Source organism: Amblyraja radiata, chromosome 8 (genome assembly GCF_010909765.2).
Source record: "Amblyraja radiata isolate CabotCenter1 chromosome 8, sAmbRad1.1.pri, whole genome shotgun sequence".
NCBI classification, from domain to species: domain Eukaryota; kingdom Metazoa; phylum Chordata; class Chondrichthyes; order Rajiformes; family Rajidae; genus Amblyraja; species Amblyraja radiata.
Window position 1 is genome coordinate 32,417,673 of NC_045963.1, and position 22,228 is coordinate 32,439,900.

A 22,228-nucleotide genomic window follows, 5' to 3' on the forward strand; every position below is an offset into this window, starting at 1 on the left:
GGTCGACTAGACAGAGCGACAGGAGAAGGAGGAGAAGGAGGTGGTGGAGCGGGGAGCAGACAAAGCGATGGCCGACAGAAATAAATGGCAGCTGGTGTGAGGGGAGGGAACCATGCTGACCGCGCACATCCTGTCAGTGGCAGGGATCTGAAGAAAGTGCCATCCCCATGGGCTAGAACGTGAGCCTCAACAACAGCCATGTCAACCAGACTGTGATGGTGAAGAAGGGCTTCTTCTTCTTCTTCTTCTTCTTCTTTTTCTTCTTTTTCTTTTTCTTTTTATTTTCTTGTTATCTTGGTTATTCTCGGTTTTCTTTGTTATTATTATTGTTATTTCTTATTGTTTTCGTATGGTTATTATTCATCTTATTGTTATTATTTGTTCATGTTCTTGTTCTTCTTGTTTTCCTTGTTCTTGTTCTTCTTGTTTTCATTGGTTTGTTATTGTTTGGTATTGTGTCTGTTTTCTTGGTTGTGTTTTTGTTGTTGGTTTCTTGTTACTTCTCTATTGTTTCATTCGCTTCTTAGAGGGGGGAGGAGGAGGAGGGAGGAGGAGGAGGAGGAGGAGGAGGGGGCGGGGGGGTAGGAGGAGGGAGGAGGAGGAGGATGAGGAGGGGGGGGAGGCGGAGGAGGAGGAGGAGGAGGAGGAGGAGGGGGGGGAGGGGAGGAGGAGGGGGGGGGAGGAGGAGGAGCGAGGAGGGGGGCGGAGGAGGAGGAGAGGGGGGGGGGAGGAGGAGGAGAGGAGGAGGAGCAGGAGGGGGAGGAGGGGAGGGAGGAGAGGAGGAGGAGGAGGGGAGGAGGAGGAGGAGGAGGGGGAGGAGGAGAGGGAGGAGGAGGAGGAAGGGGGAGGAGGAGGGGAGGAGGAAGGGGGAGGAGGAGGAGGAGGAGGAGGAAGGGGGGAGGAGGAGGAGGAGGAGGAGGAGGAGGCGGAGGCGGGGGAGGAGGGGAGGAGGAGGCGGAGGGGGAGGAGGAGGGGGAGGAGGAGGGGGAGGAGGAGGCGGAGGAGGAGGAGGTGAGGAGGGGAGGAAGGGGGGAGGAGGAGGAGGGGAAGGGGGGAGGAGGAGGAGGGGAGGAGGAGGAGGAGGAAGGGGAGGAGGAGGAGGAGGAGGAGAGGGGGAAGGGGGGGGGGGGGAGGAGGAGGAGGAGGGGAGGGAGGAGGATGAGGAGGGGAGGGGGGAGGAGGAGGAGGAGGAGGCGGAAGGGGGAGAGGAGGAGGAGGAGGAGGAAGGGGGAGGAGGAGGAGGAGGAGGGGAAGGGGGAGGAGGCGGGAGGAGGAGGAGGAAGGGGGAGGAGGAGGAGGAGGAGGAGGAGGAGGAGGAAGAAGGAGGGAGGAGGAGGAGGGAGGAGGAGGAAGGAGGAGGAGGAAGAAGGAGGGAGGAGGAGGAGGGAGGAGGAGGAAGGGGGGCGGAGGAGGAGGAGGAAGGGGGAGGCGGAGGCGGAGGAGGAGGCGGAGGAGGGGAGGAGGAGGAGGAGGAGGAGGAGGAGGAGGGGGGAGGAGGAGGAGGAGGAGGAGGAGGAGGAGGAGGAAGGGGGGAGGAGGAGGAGGAGGAGGAGGAGGAGGAGGAAGGGGGAGGAGGAGGAGGAGGAGGAGGAGGGAGGAGGAGGAGGGGGGAGGAGGAGGAGGAGGAGGAGGAGGAGGAGGGGAGGAAGGGGGGAGGAGGAGGCAGGGAGGGGGAGGAGGAGGCAGGGAGGAGGAGGAGGAGGAGAGAGAGAGAGGGAGGAGGGGAGGGAGAGGGAGGAGGAGGAAGGGGAGGAGGAAAGGGGGAGGAGGAGGAGTGGAGAAGGGGGAGGAGGGAGGGAGGGAGGAGGAGGAGGAGGAGGGGAGGAGGAGGAGGAAGGGGGGAGGAGGAGGCGGAGGAGGAGGAGGAGGAGGGGAAGGGGAGGAGAGGAGGAGGAGGAGGAGAAGGGGGGGGAGAGGCGGAGGCGGAGGAAGGGGGAGGAGGCGGAGGAGGAGGGGAGAGGAGGAAGGGAGAGGAGGAGGAGAGGGGAAGGGGGGAGGGAGGAGGAGGCGGTGCGTGCGTAGAAGGTGAGGAGGTGAGCGGAGGCGAGGAGGATGGGATGGAGGATCTTCTGAATGGGTGTAGGGTCGAGGATGGGCTTTTCGTTCTGTTCTTCTTCTTCTTCTTCTTCTTCTTCTTCCTTGTTCTTCTTCTTCTTCTTCTTCTTCTTCCTTGTTCTTCTTCTTCTTCTTCTTCTTCTTCTTCTTCTTCCTTGTTCTTCTTCTTCTTCCTTGTTCTATTTGATCTAATTTGATTGTGCATGCCAGGTTGATTGCATTCGTCAAAACAGGGCAGACCACGTGATGGTTGCAATCTCCCACCACAAGAAGGGCTTGCATGTGCACCTTGCACGCTGGGCTTCAGGTCGGATGCTGGAGCTGTAATTGGTCGGGGAGGTAGTGTGAGTCGTGGTTGGCATGGGAACGCCCATACGCTATAAGAGCGATCCATGAAAACCAAGGGTTTATTGTATTTGAAAAGAACTGAGGAAGAATAAAAGGAACTTTGACCCGAAACATGAATTCTTTCTTTATACAGAAGTTGCCTAACCTGAATGCTTCCAATATTTTCAGGTTTCCAGTGACCCTTTAAGAACCTCCAAGTGACCCAATTTTGTTAATCAACCTTTTGCTCGGCACTTAATCAAAACACCTTCTGAGAAACCATGTAGATCCCAGCTATACATTTTTTAAAGTCTAATGAGAAAGCTTAAAAGGATGAGAGAACTATGAAAAACTAAATTTGAAATTTGCGACATCAGATTAAAAAGTTGAGGCGATCAAATTTCTTTGTGATTAGTAGCAATACAAGTAACATTTTTTTTCCTTCCAGAATATTTGTTGTGGCTACCAATGTGGAGGAACATGACTACTTAAATTCAATCCTTGGGAATGTTCATGGGGATATGCTTTTTATTTATTATCTGAATATTTTAACAAACATTCGTGCAACTTCCTCAGCAACGACATTGGAAGATTATCATCGCAAGGTTGAGAATGCATGGAGCGGCTTCATTGTAAGTATTCCAAAATGATACATTTTTATCTATCTATCTATATATAGTAAGATTTTTTTTCTGTAACGATATTTTCAAAGATTGGCATAATATTAATCTTGCAATGGACTTGTATGTAGATGAGGTAAACAGTGGTTAAATTTAATATCTGAAATTATTGTGCAAAAATTAATATTTTTCAAATTTTGGGCATTTACAAAATGTTGGGAGGAAATCAGAAAAGTGTAACAATAGCAAATTATATCACAGCAAAATTTCAACAGCTCAGTTTTTTTTAAAGGTACAACTTGAGCACCTAAATTGATTGTATGATGATCTATGATCTAGTATTTGCAAGAAATGTAACATCAAGAACTCCCACTTCCTATCCCAGCCGACCCATACTTAGTATGCTTCCACCCACCCCTATCATATGCCCACCCTCTTGCGTAAAGCTAGCAAAGGCTTAATAAACCAATCCTTTTCTTCAGTAAAACGTTGATACAACCTCAATAAACTAATGGGTATAATGTTGAGGAGAAATAAAGTGAAATTCCAGGAATCTCAGTATAAGAACAGCAACTTGACTCATTCAGCCATTATAAAATACCATTCCCTTAGGACATGGGTCTATTTTGTGTTTACCAGATATAAACAGGAGTCTTTTCACCTTTTGCATTCCTGGAAAAAGTGAAACCCAGTGGATTACATTCTGTAGAAACATGCTTTTCAAATGCAAATCATATTTTTACACAAATCTTTCTTGTAGTTTGGTGACGCGCATATAGCATCTATGATGCTTCAAAAATCGCATGGAATTCATTTCAAATTGTATTCAATGCTTTTATTTACAATACCTGGGACTCCAACGTATTATTATGGTGATGAGCTTGCTCTCAAAGACGATAAGGTAATTAGCCTCTAATATTGTAATCAGATTATAATAATGTTGAATGTATTATTTAAATTTATTATTGGTTAAAGTGTAATTTTAATCTTCCAACTATGTGCAACAGACTACCACAAAACCTCTAATGCGGTGGGACAAATCTAAATATGCTGGATTTTCAATTAATGAACCTTGGATTTTACCCAATAAGGATAAATTACCACCACCCGTTATTGTATGTATACATATTTTGCATTCCTTATATCTAATATAAGATTATAGTTACATTATTTAATGAATACATTTAGTTAATCATTATTAAAACATATTCAAAATGGTTTCAAGAAGTAGTGTTAGTATCCATTATGGATAATGGGTATGGTCATTAGAACTTAAGAAATAGAAGCAGTAGTAAGTTATTTGGTCCCTTGTGCCTGCTCCAGCATTCATTAAGAACATAACTGAACCATCACCTTTGCTCACTTTCCTGCACTAACCCCATACCTCTTTATTCTCTTCACATTTAAAGTTCTATTGATCTATGTTTTGAATATACTCGGCAACCATGCCTCTACAGCCCTCTGGAGTACAGATTTCTGAAGATTCACTGCCCGCTAGGTGGAGAAAATTATTCTCTGTCCTGAGTGGCTGATATTTCAGGAGTGGCCATCGTCCTCTCAAACAGGTATATTGTTTTAAATACGGCATTACCTTTCAGGAAGAGGAGCAAGGACTAACTCTGTGGCACAATAGTTAGCTCCACTGCATAGTTAGGGGAAAGAAGGAGTAGGAAAGTTAAAGTGGTGGGGATTAAATAGTGAGGAGATTAGACAGGTTTTTCCATCGACACGAAAGAGACTCTGAGTGATATGATATGTTGCCACTCATATCTAGGAATGAATCAATAATATCAGGCAGGACCTGACAAATATGCATTGGAAGCAGGTGTTTTGGAGTAGAACAATATCCAATATCAGAATATTTTAAAAGGGAGATAGTGACATTTTCTGTAAGGGTCAAAGATGAAGAATTCCTAGAAGGGTGCAATATAAAGATTAAATCTTCCACCTGCACCCTTTGTTTCCTACCATCAAACAAATTCTGTATTCAGTTAGCTAACTTTCTCAAAGTCCCATGTGAACAATCCTTCCAGAGTAGCCTACCATGCAGAACCATGTCAAAGGCCTTATGGACTATATTTACCATCCTGCTCTCATCAATGTTTTTGGTTACATCCTAAAAAAAAACTCAATCAAATTCATGAGACACGATTTCTGTGCACAAAGCTATATTTACTGTCCCTATTCAACCCATGTCTTTCCAAATGTATGTATCCCTCAAATATTATCCCTCAGATTCCTTTCCAGTTATTTACCAAGCACAGATACAGGCTCACTGGCTTATATAGTCCCAAGTTTCTCTTTGTAACTTTTGCAGCAATGTGGACGATATGACGATAGGTGAAGGGGCAGGTAGTATAGAGGAAGCAGGGAGTCTGCACATGGACTTGCACAGGTTGGGAGCGTGGAAAAATAAGTGGCAGATGGAATAAAACATAGCAAAGTGTGCGATCATGCACTTTGGCAGTAGGAATAAATGTGTAGACTATTTTTTAAATGGGGAGAGGGTTCTAAAGTTGGAGTTGCAAATGGACCTGAGGGTGCTGATGCAGAATTCTCAGAAGGGTAATTTGCAAGTTGAATCGGTAGTAAGGAAGGCAAATGCAATGTTAGCAAGCATTTTGTGACTAGAATATAAAAACAGGAATGTAAGCTGAGGCTTAATAGGGCACTGGTCAGAATGCATTTGGGGGTTTTGGGCTCCATATCTGAGGAGGGATATGCTGGCGTTGGAGAAAATTATCCTGGGGATGATTGGGTTGACGTATGATGAGCGTTTGATGCCTCTGGGCCTGAACTCGCTGGAGTTTAGAAGGATAACAGGGAACCTCATTGAAACTTAGCGAATAGTGGAATGCCTGGATATAATGGATGTGGAGAAGATGTTTCCAATAGTGGGAGAGTCTAGGACCAGAGGGCACAGCCTCAGAATTAATGTGCTTAGTGTTAGAAAGGAGATGAAGAAGAATTTATTTAGTCAAAGGATGGAATTCATTGCCCCAGATGGATGTGGACACCAGGCATTTGGGTATTGACAGTGCCCCCATGTGGTCCTGGACATTTGTACCTCCAGGAGACTGGGAGAAACGAGAAAAGAAGCAATAATTCAATGATACTTTATTTTTCACATATACTTAGGTACAGTGAAATGCTTTGTTTTGCGTACAACCCTGTTAAATCATGTAGCAGACCTCACCAAGGCCATACACAGGTGTCGCCATGTTATGCCGCTGACAAAGTTACCAACATTTAACAAACATTCCTATCTACTGCCTGCCTCCACATGTGGCAACAGCCCCCCCCCTCCAACAGGTCTCCCATTGTTCTCGGAGGCCTACCTCGCTCTCCGACAGTTCTCCCTCCGCTCTCCGATGGCCTTTCTGCAGGAGAGAAAGTGGAAGAAAGGAGAAGAAGAAAGAAGTGGGTGAGGAAGGGAGACAAAATGGGACACCTCTCTCTTAGTTGTGTTTTCCTGTTGCAGGTAGACTGAGCCACTTGGACAGTCCTGGGACTTCTAGCGTCACTACGTAGTCCAGACTGGACTGCTGGGAAAGAAGCTTTAGATAGCCAGTGCCTCTACCTGAGGCAGTGACTGGTGGCCGGGTTAAGCTTGAGATGCCAGAACCTCTTCCTGCCCCAGACAACAAGGGACTACACAGACACAAACCCACACAAACACTCTCCTCCCCCCACCCACATGTAGGGTAATCCAGAGACCACCAGTATCGTCCCTTCAAGCCCAAAGCTGAGCTCCCAGGATGAGACCTGTACTGTCAACCGCTCATCTAATGCAAGTGTGAACCGCAGGAAGAAGCCTGATATCACCACGCCTTAGAAACATAGAACCATAGTAAATAGGTGCAGGAGGCCATTCGGCCCTTCGAGCCAGCACCGCCATTCATTGTGATCATGGATCGCCCCCTATCAATAACCCGTGCCTGCCTTCTCCCCATATCCCTTTACTGCACTAGCCCCTAGAGCTCTATCTAACTCTCTCTTAAATCCATCCAGTGATTTGTCCTCCACTGCCCTCTGTGACAGGGAATTCCACAAATTCACAACTCTCTGGGTGAAAAAGTTTTTTCTCACCTCAGCCTTAAATGACCTCCCCTTTATTCTAACACTTTGGCCCCTGGTTCTGGACTCACCCAACATTGGGAACATTTTTCCTGCATCTAGCTTGTCCAGTCCTTTTATAATTTTATATGTTTCTATAAGATAACCATATAACCATATAACAATTACAGCACGGAAACAGGCCATCTCGGACCTACAAGTCCGTGCCGAACAATTTTTTTCCCTTAGTCCCACCTGCCTGCACTCATACCATAACCCTCCATTCCCTTCTCATCCATATGCCTATCCAATTTATTCTTAAATGATACCAACGAACCTGCCGCCACCACTTCCACTGGAAGCTCATTCCACACCGCTACCACTCTCTGAGTAAAGAAGTTCCCCCTCATGCTACCCCTAAACTTCTGTCCCTTAATTCTGAAGTCATGTCCTCTTGTTTGAATCTTCCCTATTCTCAAAGGGAAAAGCTTGATCACATCAACTCTGTCTATCCCTCTCATCATTTTAAAGACCTCTATCAAGTCCCCCCTTAACCTTCTGCGCTCCAGAGAATAAAGACCTAACTTATTCAACCTATTTCTGTAACTTAGTTGTTGAAACCCAGGTAACATTCTAGTAAATCTCCTCTGTACTCTCTCTATTTTGTTGACATCCTTCCTATAATTGGGCGACCAAAATTGTACACCATACTCCAGATTTGGTCTCACCAATGCCTTGTACAATTTTAACATTACATCCCAGCTTCTATACTCAATGCTCTGATTTATAAAGGCTAGCATACCAAAAGCTTTCTTTACCACCCTATCTATATGAGATTCCACCTTCAAGGAACTATGCACGGTTATTCCCAGATCCCTCTGTTCAACTGTATTCTTCAATTCCCAACCATTTACCATGTACGTCCTATTTTGATTTGTCCTGCCAAGGTGTAACACCTCACATTTATCAGCATTAAACTCCATCTGCCATCTTTCAGCCCATTTTTCCAAATGGCCTAAATCACTCTGTAGACTTTGGAAATCCTCTTCATTATCCACAACACCCCCTATCTTGGTATCATCTGCATGCTTACTAATCCAATTTACCACCCCTTCATCCAGATAATTGATGTACATGATAAACAACAAAGGACCCAACACAGATCCCTGAGGCACCCCACTAGTCACCTGCCTCCAACCCGACAAACAGCCATCCACCTCTGGCTTCTCCCATTCAGCCACTGCTGAATCCATCTTGCTATTCCTGCATTTATACCCAACAGTTTAACCTTCTTAACCAACCTTCCATGAGGAACCTTGTCAAAGGCCTTACTAAAGTCCATATAGACAACATCCACTGCTTTACCCTCGTCAATTTCCCTAGTAACCTCTTCAAAAAATTCAAGAAGATTAGTCAAACATGACCTTCCAGGCACAAATCCATGTTGACTGTTCCTAATCAGACCCTATTTATCCAGATGCTTATATATATTATCTCTAAGTATCTTTTCCATTAATTTGCCCACCACTGAAGTCAAACTAACAGGTCTATAATTGCTAGGTTTACTCTTAGAACCCTTTTTAAACAATGGAACAACATGCGCAGTACGCCAATCCTCGGGGACTATTCCCGTTTCTAATGACATTTGAAATATTTCTGTCATAGCCCCGGCTATTTCTACACTAACTTCCCTCAATGTCCTAGGGAATATCCTGTCAGGACCTGGAGACTTATCCACTTTTATATTTTTCAAAAGTGTCAGTACTTCTTTTACTTTGAAACTCATAGTATCCATAACTACTCTACTCGTGTCCCTTACCTCACATAATTCAATATCCTTCTCCTTGGTGAATACCGAAGAAAAGAAATTGTTCAATATCTCCCCCATCTCTTTTGGCTCTGCATATAGCTGCCCACTCTGTTTCTCCAATGGACCAATTTTATCCCTCATTATCCTTTTGCTATTAATATAGCTGTAGAAACCCTTTGGATTTACTTTCACCTTACTTGCCAAAGCAACCTCATATCTTCTTTTAGCTTTTCTAATTTCTTTCTTAAGATTCTTTTTACATTCCTTATACTCCACAAGCACCTCATTTACTTCATGCTGCCTATAATTATTGTAGATCTCCCTCTTTTTCCGAACAAGATGTCCAATTTCCCTTGAAAACCAGGGCTCTTTCCAATTTTTACTGTTTCCTTTCAACCGAACAGGAACATAAAGATTCTGTACTCTTAAAACTTCCCCTTTAAATGTCCACCATTTCTCTTCTACATCTTTCCCATAAAACAAAATGTCCTAGTCCACTCCTTTTAAATCATCTCGCATCTCATCAAAGTTAGCCTTTCTCCAATCAAAAATCTCAACCCTAGGTCCAGTTCAGACCTTCTCCATAATTATATTGAAACTAATGGTATTGTGATCACTGGACCCGAAGTGCTCCCCAACGCATACCTCCGCCACCTGTCCCGTCTCATTTCCTAACAGGAGGTCCAGCACTGCCCCTCCTCTAGTAGGTACCTCTATGTATTGCTGCAAAAAACTATCCTGCACACATTTTACAAACTCCAAACCATCCAGCCCATTTACAGAATGTGTTTCCCAGTCTATGTGTGGAAAGTTGAAATCTCCCACAATCACTACCTTGTGCTTACTACTAATATCTGCTATCTCCTTACATATTTGCTCTTCCAATTCTCAGGAAAGATGCCCCCTCATCCTTCTAAACTCCAGTGAATGCAAGCCTAGTCTTTTCAATCTTTCCTCATATGACAGTCCAGCCATCCCAGGGATCAATCTCGTGAACCTACGCTGCACTGCTTCAATCACAAGGATGTCCTTCCTCAAATTAGGAGACCAAAACTGTACACAATACTCCAGATGTGGTCTCACCAGAGCCCCATACAACTGCAGAAGAACCTCTTTACTCCTATACTGAAATCCACCTGTTATGAAGGCCAACATTCCATTAGCTTTCTTCACTGCCTGCTGTACCTGTAAGCCAACTTTCAGTGACCGTGTACAAGGACGTCCAGGTCTCGCTGCACCTCCCCCTTACCTAACCTAACCCCATTGAGATAATAATCTGACCCCTTTGTTTTTGCGCCAAAGTGGATAACCTAACATTTATGTATATTATACTACATCTGCCATGCATCTGCCCACTCACTCAACCTGTCCAGGTCAACCGGCAACTTCCTTACATCCTCATCACAGTTCACACTGCCACCCAGCTTTGTGTCATCCGCAAACTTGCTGGTGTTGCTCCTAATTCCCTCTTCCAAATCATTAATATATATGGTAAACAGTTGCGGCCCCAACACCGAACCTTGCGGCACTCCACTCGCCACTGCCTGCCATTCCGAAAAGGACCCGTTCACTCCTACTCTTTGCTTCCAGTCTGCCGACCAATTTTCTATCCATGTCAACACCCTACCAAGTGCTTAATTTTAGTCACCAGTCTCCCGTGCGGGACCTTATCAAAGGCTTTCTGAAAGTCTAGATACACTACATCCACTGGCAACCCCTCATCCATTTTACTTGTCACATCCTCACAAAATTCTGGAAGTTTAGTCAAGCATGATTTCCCTTTAATAAATCCATGTTGACTTGGACTAATCCTTTTACTGCTATCCAATTGCCCCATTATTACCTCGTTAATAATTGATTCCAGCATCTTTCCCACCACCGAAGTCAAGCTAACTGGATTTCCCCGTTTTCTCTCTCGCTCCTTTCTTGAAAAGTGGGATAAGATTAACTATCCTTCAATCCACAGGAACTGATCCTGAATCTATTGAACATTGAAAAATGATCACCAATGCGCCCACTATTTCTAGAGCCACCTCCCTGAGGACCCTGGGATGCAGACCATCAGGCCCAGGGGATTTATCATCCTTCAGTCCCATTAACCTACCCGATACTATTTCTCGCCTAATGAAAATTTATTTCAGTTCCTCTACCCCCTTAGATCCTCTGTCCTCCAGTACATCTGGGAGATTGTTTGTGTCTTCGTTAGTGAAGGCCGATCCGAAGTACCTTCTGCCATTTCCTTGTTGCCCATAACAATTTCACCCGTGTCTGCCTTCAAGGGCCCACATTTGACTTTGCTACTCTATTTCCCTGAACATGTCTAAAGAAGGTTTTACTGTCTTCTTTATATTCCTGGCCAGCTTCCCTTCGTACTTCATCTTTTCAGCCCGTATTGCCCGTTTTGTTTCCTTCTGTTGTCCTATGAAAGTTTCCCAATCCTCTGGCTTCTGGCTACACTTTGCTGTGTTATACATCTTTTCTTTTAGTTTTATTCTATCCCTAACTTCTCTTGTCAGCCACGGTTGCCTCCTACTCCCCTTAGAATCTTTTCTTCATGAAATGATCCTGCGTCTTCCGGATTATGCCCAGAAATTCCTGCCATTGCTGTTTCACCGTCATTCCTGCTAGGATCCCTTTCCAGTCTGCCTTGAAATGGGGGACAATGTAAAAACAGCTGTAATTTCTACATGGTGAAACCAAAAAGTATAAAAATGGCCTTTAATATTAAGATTAAACGAGAACTTACCAGTTTGAAGTTTGATTATTATTTTATGAGGAGTTACGTTGAGGAATTACGTGAAGAGCCCGCCAGCCCGCATGCGCGTCAAACTTCAATGCAGCGGTGTGAAATCACAGATAACAGTTGTTGAACTGAATATAGTAAGATTCGAGAAACTAGAACTACCAGCTGACCTTTATGAGAGAGGGTTGGGAGTGGAGGGCACGTAATCCCTCAACGTAACTCCTCATAAAATAAAGATCAAACATCAAACTGGTAAATTCTCGTTTAATCTTACTATTTTACTCCGGAGTCACGTGTGTGACTACATGAAGATTTCATGCCGTGGAAACGAGTCCATGCGTCACACACTACGTTAATTGACCAAGGAGGAGTGAAATTATAATGCATTCAGACATGACCTGGACTTAAAGCATGCTGATGCTTTACTAAAACAAATAATACATTTGAAACATAGAAACATAGAAACTAGGTGCCGGGGTAGGCCATTCGGCAGTTCAAGCCTGCACCGCCATTCAATATGATCATGGCTGATCATCCAACTCAGTATCCTGTACCTGCCTTCTCTCCATACCCCCTGATCCCTTTAGCCACAAGGGCCACATCTAACTCCCTCTTAAATATAGCCAATGAACTGGCCTCAACTACCTTCTGTGGCAGAGAGTTCCAGAGATTCACCACTCCCTGTGTGAAAAATGTTTTCTCATCTCGGTCCAAAAGGATTTCCCCTTTATCCTTAAACTGTGACCCCTTGTCCTGGACTTCCCCAACATTGGGAACAATCTTCCTGCATCTAGCCTGTCCAACCCCTTAAGAATTTTGTAAGTTTCTATAAGATCCCCCCTCAATCTTCTAAATTCTAGCGAGTACAAGCTGAGTCCATCCAGTCTTTCTTCATATGAAAGTCCTGACATCCCAGGAATCAGTCTGGTGAACCTTCTCTGTACTCCCTCTATGGCAAGAATGTCTTTCCTCTGATTTGGAGACCAAAACTGTACACAATACTCCAGGTGTGGTCTCACCAATACCCTGTACAACTGCAGTAGAACCTCCCTGCTCCTATACTCAAATCCTTTTGCTATGAATGCTAACATACCATTCGCTTTCTTCATTGCCTGCTGCACCTGCATGCCTACTTTCAATGACTGGTGTACCATGACACCCAGGTCTCGTTGCATCTCCCCTTTTCCTAATCGGCCACCATTTAGATAATAGTCTACTTTCCTGTTTTTGCCACCAAAGTGGATAACCTCACATTTATCCACATTATATTGCATCTGCCATGCATTTGCCCACTCACCCAGCCTATCCAAGTCACCTTGCAGCCTCCTAGCATCCTCCTCACAGCTAACACTTCCCCCAGCTTCATGTCATCTGCAAACTTGGAGATGTTGCATTCAATTTCCTCGTCCAAATCATTAATATATATTGTAAATAGCTGGGAATGCATCCATCGCCACTGCCCCAGGGTCTGGCTCCCATGCAACATACTTTGACAATTGGTGATTAAGCCGGGATGCGAATAGATCGATATCCAGCGTTCCATACCGAGCAACAATGTCAGTGAACACTTTATGGTCCAACATCCATTCAGTGTTGTCATCAAATTTCCGTGACCTGGTGTCCGCCACTGTATTGAGCCTACCTGGTAGGTAGGTAGCTGAAATCCAAATGTTTCTTATAATACACCAGTGCCAAATAAGGTTAGCCAAATTATCACAGGATATTGACTTAATTCCACCCATGTGATTAATATATGCCACCGCTGTGGTGTTGTCAATCTGAAGCTGAACATGCAGATGATGCAAATTTGTACAATAAGCCTTGAGCCCATAGAATGCTCCCAACAACTCCAGATAATTAATACCATGTGACTGAAGAAATTATGACTCATGCAAATCCCATCTGCCACCGCAACTAGAGATGGTATTAGTAGCTCCCCATCCTTGAGCACTAGCATTAGTTTGTAATATAACTGAAGGACTGCTGACTAAAATGGTATTGGAGCAATGCCGAATGTTGGTCGTCCACCATTGTAATTCCAAAATAGCATCGGCTGGTAATCACATAGGCCTGTTGAAATGAACTGCATGATTTTTGAGTGCTTGCTCCTTTGCACGTTGTAAATTTTGATAATGCAAAGGTCCAAACTTTGCGGCTGGAAATGCAGCCACTAATTTGCCAATTACCCAGGCCACTTGCCGAATAGATGGTTGCTCAATAACAACAAGGTTGTAACAGGCTTCTATTAATTCTAATCTCTTGTGCCAGGGCAGAGTCACAGATATGTGAACTGAGTTAATAGTTAAACCCCAAATAATCAATAACCGTGGATGGTACCAACTTAGATTTATCTGGATGGATGAGAAACCCCAATCTCTCAAATAAGAGTTTAGTGGTTGAAACAGCTAATTTAGCTAATTCCAGAGTTTTACCTATTAGGATATCATCCAAATATGCCATGACAATATATTTTTGAGCTCTGAGAAGCGCAAGAGCTGGTTTTAATATTTGGTAAATAATCTGGGGGCTGATGTCAACACATTAGGCAACGCCACAGTTGCCCCATCCAGTTAAACTTCAAATACCTCCAGTGATCCCTGTGAATAGGTACCGAATAGTATGCATCTTTGAGATCGATGCATGCCATAAAGCATCCTTTGGAAATCAGTTGTTTGGCAATAACGAAGGTTTCCATTTTAAAATGTTTATACTGCACAAAAGCGTTAAGCTGAGTCAAATCATGATGATGGAGGATGATATGACATCCTCCATCTTTCTTTTTCCTCGTAAATATATTAGAAACAAATTCGTGAGGGTCATTCCCCAAACTCTCAATTACCCCTTTTGAATGCAATTTCTGTATTTCTGTTTGCACCTCCAAACTTTCCTGCTGTGAAAGAATGAACGTACGGTTTGGTTCATGTTGTGTGGGTGGTAATGAATTGGGAAGGAACTCAATTTGGAACCCCTGTATACTACGCAGTATAAATGGATCAGACGTTATTGAACTCCATGCATCCAAAAACAAGTGTAATCTCCCGCCAACTTGTAAATAGTCCACACACCCCATGTTCCGGAAGGAACCAGACCCACCTACCTCCATGGTTACCAGTGGTTTCGAGGTTATTACTTCGGTCCCCGAGATTTGGGGGGTAGAGGTGCTGGAATGCGGGGATAGCGCATCTTCCAAGAAGGCCGGTCTAGGCCTTAGCCTCACCTACAAAGCCCTCCACCATCTGGCCCCCCCATATCTCACTGACCTCCTCTCCCCCTACCAACCCTCGCGGTCCCTCAGATCCACATCAGCCGGTCTCCTCTCCATTCACAAGTCCAACCTCCGCAGTTTTGGGGACAGAGCCTTCTCCAGGGCAGCTCCCAGGCTCTGGAACTCCCTCCCCCAACTGATCCGCAATTCTGTGTCCCTCAACATCTTCCAGTCCCGCCTCAAGACCCATCTCTTCACCTCTGCCTATCCTTAGCCCCACGTCCCCCTCCTTTTTCATCTGTGCATTAATCGCCTCATATTGTGTTTTGTATTGAATTCTTTCTTTACTTTGTGTACTAGTCATGTCTCTACTATTTATTTCATTCCCCTTACATGTTTTTCCTCTACCTGCTAAATTTTTGTAAGGTGTCCTTGAGACTCTTGAAAGGCACCCATAAATAAAATTTATTATTATTATTTTTAGCCTAAAAAAGACCTTTGCCCCGAATATCCGGCCTTCGAGCTTTCACCACTCAGGAAATCGCTTTCTGCTGGTGGATGCATAGGGGTGCTGCCGCCAGAATTGTGAGGTTTTGCTGGTTGACGGCAGCTTCATTAGCCCGACAGCCTTCACCTCTTCATCCAGGTCCTTGACCTGTTTAGGTAGGTTTTCCACAAAGAGGAGATTTGGCGGCTGAATGTTGTTGGCTTTACACAACCCCGCATATTTGGGGACCTGGGCAAGTCGTATGGCACTTTTCCGGAAACAATTAATCTCAAAATGTGCATTGCACATTAGTGCCAGAGCATCCTGTTGCTCATTCGACAATAGTCCTCCATTCACGGACCTGGCAAATGCTGCTGGCTACCCGCACTCCCGCGGTCCTCCGCGGCCCGTTTCGACTTAGCCCTGGATTTTTCCATCAAGACTGGAAATTCACCGTTCTGTAAACTAATTCGTCAGAACAAAGACGACCTCAGAATAAGTGAAACTTACCTGTAGGTCCTTTTTAAACTTACCCGCTGGAGGAGCAGAGCGCCTGCCAGCCAGTCGCTGCGCCATGCGTTAGACGATAATGATGCGCATGTGGGCTGGCGGGCTCTTCACGTAGTAACTCACGTGACTCTGAAGTAAAATAAAATCTGACAATGTGCACTTTAACCACATGTGATTTTTTCAAATACAAATCTCAAATTGTGGAGTACAGAGGCAAATAAATAAATGATGGGTCTTTGTCCCAAACATTATGGAGGGCTCTGTAGATCGGGTTGATCCACAGAGTCTCTTGCCGAGAGTAGGGGAATCGAGAACCAGAGAACAGGTGAGGAGGGAAACATTTAATAGGAATCTGAGGGGTGACTTTTTCACGCAAAATGTATAGAAAGGGTATAAAACGATCTGCCAGAGGAGGTAGTTGAGGCAGGTACTATCGCAACATTTAAGAAACATTTAGACAGGTACTTGGATAGGACAGGTTTAGAGGGATATGGGCCAAATGCAGGTTGGTTGGACTAATGTAGATAGAGTATGTTGGCCAGTGTGACCAAGTTTAGCCGAAGGGTCCGTTTCCACACTATAAGACTCTATAACTATATGAAAAGGCACAAAGTGCTATAACTCAGCCGAGTTACTCCAGCATTCAGTGTCTTTTTCTAGTAACCCAGCATCTGCATTCCTTGTATCAAGATGAAGGTAAATGCATTCCCTGGGCCTGATCAGTTGGTCCTAAGGACACAGTGGGATGTGAGAGAAGAATTTGCTAGAGTAATGGCTGTGATATACAAGTCATTGTTAAAAGCAGATGAGGTGCCTCAAGACTGGAGACTGGCTAATGTTGTGCCCCTCTTTAAGAAAGGCTGCTAAGAAAAACCTAGATCTATAGACCAGTTGTACAAGACGCTGGTGAGGCTGCACTTAAGAGTATTGTATTCACTTTTGGTCACCCTGCATATGAAAGATGCCATTAAGCTGAAAAGAATGCAGATAAGATTTACGAGGATGTTTCCAGGACTCAGCCGAAGGTATATGGTTATTTCTTTAAGCATAGGAGGCTGAGGGTGTCTAAAATCATGAGGGAAATATATAGGGTGAATGCACAGAATCTCAGAGAAGGGGAAGCAAGAACTAGAGGGCATAGTGTTAAGATGAAATGGGAAAGATTTAATAGGAACCCGAGGGGCAACCTTTTCATTCAGAGGATGGTGGGTGGTAGGAATGAGCTGCCAGATGAAGTGATTAAGGCATGTATGGAAACAACATTTAAAAAACATTCGAACAGGTACATGGAAAGGTAAATTTGAAATGAGACACAATGCTGGAGTAACTCAGCGGGACAGGCAGCATCTCTGGAGGGAAGGAATGGGTGACGTTTCGGTTGAGACCCTTTGTCAGACCAGCATCTGCAGGTCTTTCCTACACAGTAGATCTGAAGAGATATGAGCCAGGGCTGGGAACTCACTTGGATGGGATATCATGGTCGCATGGCAAGTTGGGCCGAACGGTCTGTTTCCATGCTATATGACTAAGATATTGTTACAGGAAGAATCTGAAAACTCTACATCTGAGGTTAAGAATAAACATAGATGAGACATTGGTTGTACTATCATGCAGTTGCGCAGAAAATGTTTCGCTGAACAGCAGGAAGAGAAAAGGCCAGTTTGAGAGGGGAAGCTGACTTCTCGGGTCTCACCTTGTGGAAGCTCTAGTTTAGAGACCATTCCAGCAGAGCCCAGAGTAACAGTGGGCTGGATATAGCCCACAGATTTAGAAAATTATTTGATATTCAAAGCAGTATATAAGAGATACTGGTGTATAAATCCCGACCCCTTTCTGGCTCCTTCAAAAATTATTAGAAGATTTACTGATGTACCAGATTTAAAAGATGAGAAAATTTATTTTCCTTTTGTTCTAATGCATCAATTTGCCACGTAGAATACATTGCTTGGAAGTGTGGTGATAGCATATTTGGAAAAGTACAGTACTGGGACAGGCTCTTTGGTCCTTAATGTCTGTGCCAAACATAATGCCAAGGAAAACTAATCTCATCTGCCTTCACACAGTAATGTTTAAAAAGCAATTAGTAAAATACATTAAGAGAAAAGATTTGTAAAACAATGAGAGTAAGAATGATTTTAACACTAACTGCATACTTCTAAGCACCTCACAAACAGAATGGGGTGAATGGCATCTATACTCAAGAGTCAAGAGCGTTTAATTAGCATATGCAGCAGAAGCCCTGCTCACAACATTGTTGCTATCCAATTACACTGAGTCCTGCTAGCCCTAGCAAGTGCAAATGCATTTTTTAAAGTTACAGTACCCTGAGTCCTGCTAGCCCAAGCAAGTGCAAATGCAATTTTTTTAAAGTCACAGTACATGGAGTTCTGCTAGCTAGCAAGTGCAATTGCATTTTTTTTTTAAGTTTAAAAATGAGGGAGGGTGCATAAGGCAAAATGAGCAGCCCCTGCACAGTTGTCGGCTATGGGTGAGTGGTGGAATATTGCGTTGGGGAAGGGGTTGCGTTGGGGGACCAGGCCTCCTGTGGGAGTTATGGTTGAGTGGAGGAATATTGCGTTGGGGAGCCAGGCTTCCCGTGTGACAGGGACCCAACGGGTCCCACTTGGTCTAGTATATATATATATGAGGGTGAAGATGTCGACAAAGCATACAATGGATTTCTAAATATTTTTAAATCATTTTATGACAATAACTGTCCTGTGAAACAATATAGTGATAGACAAAAACAAACAAATAGTCCATGGATCACTAAGAGTTTAAAAAATGCCTGCAAAAAGAAAAACACACTATATAGACAAATCATAAAATATCGAACTTCAGAAGCAGAAAATAAATATAAAAAATATAAGAATAAATTAACCAATATTATGAGGATAGAGTAAGAAAGAATATTATAATAAAATGTTAGAGAATAATAAAAACAATATGAAAGGTTTATGGAACGTGCTAAATAATATTATTAGAAATGGATCAAAAAATACAGGCTACCCTTAGTATTTTATTGAGGAAGACAAGACAATAAATTATATGGATGATGCGGTTAATGGTTTTAACAAATTCTTTGTAAATGTGGGACCGGATTTGGCAGAAAAAATTAATGACCCAGAAACAAAAGAAGGGGCAGATACTGATCTTTGGGATAGAAATACTAGCTCTATCTTCCTTAGAGCAGTCGAAGGAAAATAAATCATAGACACTGTAAGAGAATGTAAAAGCAAATCCTCTACTGATTGGAATGATATTGATATGATTATAATAAAAAACGTTATTGAAGAAATTGCAGAACCATGAACTCATATCTGTAACTTGTCTTTTCAATCCGGTAAATTTTCAAACAAAATGAAAATAGCTAAAGTAATACCATTATATGATACCATTCTCCAAGATCCTTGAAAATCTTTTTACAGAAAGACTTGACAATTTCATTGAAAAACATAAGCTTTTGGTCGACAGTCAATATGGATTCCGGACAGACAGATCAACATCTATGGCACTAATGGAACTAATCGAGGAAATCACAAATTGCATAGATAATAAAAAACTTGCATTGGGAAAATTCATAGACTTAAAAAAAGCTTTTGATACCGTAAATCACGACATTTTACTCATGAAACTGGATAGGTATGGCATCAGAGGGGTTGGATTGGATTGGGTGAGAAGCTATTTAAGAAACAGGCAACAATTTGTAGAAATAGGTGAACATAAATCAACTTACATGAACATAACTTGTGGAGTACCTCAAGGGTCTGTGTTCGGTCCAAAGCTTTTCATAATATGCATTGACGACATATGCAAAGTATCAAATTACTGAAATTGATTATATTTGCCGATGATACGAATATGCTTTGTTCCGGTGACAATTTGAAGCAGCTTTTGGAGTTCATCACATCAGAAATGAATAAATTAAAACTGGTTTGATGTCAACAAATTGTCTCTAAATTTAAGCAAAACAAAGATTATGCTATTTGGAAAACATAAAACAAACCCTCAAGTACAATTGAAAATAGATAACATGTATAGAAAGAGTATATGAAAATAAATTTCTTGGTGTGATCTTGGACCACAAAATCTGCTGGAAACCACACATAAACCACGTCAAAGCAAAACTGGCAAAGTCTATAGCAATATTGGGAAAATCAAGACACATTCTGGACCACAAATCATTGCATACTCTGTATAATACACTCATATTGCCATATCTGAGTTACTGTGTAGAGATATGGGGTAACACCTATAAAACCAACCTACAGCCGTTATGCACATTACAAAAAAGAGCAATAAGAATTATCAATAACGTTGGATATCTTGAACATACCAATTTATTATTCTTAAAGTCACATACACTGAAGTTCACCGATCTGGTTAAATTTAAGACTACCCAAATCATGTACAAAGCAAGAAATAATTTACTTCCAAGAAATATACAAAAACTGTTTATGGAAAGACAGGGTGGGTATAATTTGAGAGGGGAACATAATTATAAAAAACTCAATGTCAGAACAACTCTTAAAAGTATGTGCATAGCAATCTGTGGTGTAAATTTGTGGAATGGTCTGGAACAGGAGATAAAACTTAGCATAAACATAATTCATTTAAAAAAGATGTACAAAAACACTTTTTTTAAAGGATATTGGGATGCGAATAGGTGATTGTGAGTGGGATATTTGTTATACTGATTGTATTGGGAAGGGTGATTATAGGGTGATGGGTTGTATATATGACTAAGATACTGTCTAGTATATGAGGGTTTTTTATTTTATTTTTTTTTCTCTTTTGTATGGCTTTGTAAATATTTGATTAGTGTATAAATGTAAATAATTTGGTGTACATATAGCTGCTGGTGCACATATGGTGTACATATAGCTGCTATATTTGTATAAGATAATTATAAACAGTTGAATAAGGGGTGGGAATTAATAAGTTTCGGACACATACGATTTCATTTATTTATAGATATTGTTTATGACACTTTATAAATATTCTTGTTTTGTATTTTGTATGCTGTTTCACACTTGCTTGTTGTTCTTTTATTCTGTTCGAAATAAAGAATTAAATTTAAAAAAAAAATATATATATATATATATATAATGTTTATTATGCTGTTTACGGAATACTATGCTTAATATCTGTTGTGCTGCTGGGACATGTGACAATAAAACACTCTTAACTCTTCCTTGACACTTGGAAGAAGCTGTTCTTGAAACCGGAAGTAACCATTCTCTGGCTCCAGTCCCTACTTCCCGATGGTAGCAGCAATATGAGAGCGTGCCCGGATGGCATGGATATGCAGCTTGATGTATGTTTCTGATTTTTTAATTTTGACTAAGGACTAACAATCTTCTTTCTTTTTTTACAGCAACAGGCTACAGAACCATTATCGGCATTGTCATTGTATAGAATGCTTGGAGAAATAAGAAATGAAGAACCACCACTACAGTATGGTGACTTCCACCTTATGATAAATACAACAACAGTCCTTTCATTTATAAGACAGTGGGATCGTCTAGGAATTTTAATTATCCTGAATTTTGGTGGTCAATATACTTTTGATTTTACTGCGGTATATCTCCCACAAACTGCTCTTCTACTAGCAAAGTCAACAGATATGAGCCAATGTAAATTAGTAAATTTGTATAATATGAAGATAGAAGCAAACATGGGATACATACTAAAATACTTCATTTCACCTTAGTTCTTGATCTATGATATAACATTTATATGAATAATATATTAACTATATCTATGAATAGTGCAATGTTAAAAAGCAAACATGCTAATTGCTTTTCATACCTTAATTGAAAATGATGGAAGTATCAGGTTGATTTACTTTTAGATTAGAAATTTGAATAAAAACAGTTATATCAGTTGAATTTATTTCTGTATAAAGTATTCTGTTTTAGGTGTTAGCATTTTTTTTTAAACGATCAATCTCAGAAACGGAATACAACTTGAGAAGAAGTGCATTTTCTCCTCTGGCGATAGGAATGTGCAAAATGAAAGGAAATCTGTTCACGCGTTCAAACTCGCTTTCATGATTTTTAAAAGCAATTAAAATTTCCTCTTTAGTCATGCAGATCAAGTTTATATTATTTGTATCCATTTCAAAGATGTTGAAAGGGGCATACTTTCACCACAGCAATTGTTATTTTGCTATAATGAAGATAGATAACAGGTATATGGACCCAGCCCCCAGAGGAGGTAGTTGAGACATATACTATTGGAAAGATACGTGGGTAGGAATAGTTTAGAGGGAATTGAGCCAAATGTGGGCAAATGGGACAAGCTTAGATGGGGGATCTTGGTCGGTATGAACGAGTTAGGCCAAAGGATCTGTTTCCACGCAATATAACTCTGACACCCAGATTTTATTAAACTCTTTTAATCATAGTTAATC

The 22,228-nt window shown here is 42.4% G+C and overlaps 1 protein-coding gene across 1 annotated transcript; it reads left to right on the plus strand.

Annotated features, from left to right (window-relative positions):
* Window positions 1-3,171: 3,171 nt before the first annotated feature.
* LOC116976483 (4F2 cell-surface antigen heavy chain-like) lies at window positions 3,172-21,589 on the plus strand. Its single transcript, XM_033026377.1, has 3 exons — window positions 3,172-3,903; window positions 4,010-4,117; window positions 21,191-21,589. Exons 1-3 carry the CDS (start codon window positions 3,787-3,789, stop codon window positions 21,524-21,526), a joined length of 561 nt encoding a protein of 186 aa, XP_032882268.1. The 5' UTR covers window positions 3,172-3,786; the 3' UTR covers window positions 21,527-21,589.
* The last annotated feature ends 639 nt before the right edge of the window (window positions 21,590-22,228 follow it).

Excerpts from the sequence above, each read along its gene's own strand:
- LOC116976483 (XM_033026377.1), top strand. The coding sequence starts at position 3,787 with ATGATGCTTCAAAAATCGCATGGAATTCATTTCAAATTGTATTCAATG. Across the intron at positions 3,904-4,009 it reads TTGCTCTCAAAGACGATAAG|ACTACCACAAAACCTCTAAT; the intron begins GTAATTAGCCTC and ends TATGTGCAACAG. Across the intron at positions 4,118-21,190 it reads AATTACCACCACCCGTTATT|CAACAGGCTACAGAACCATT; the intron begins GTATGTATACAT and ends CTTTTTTTACAG.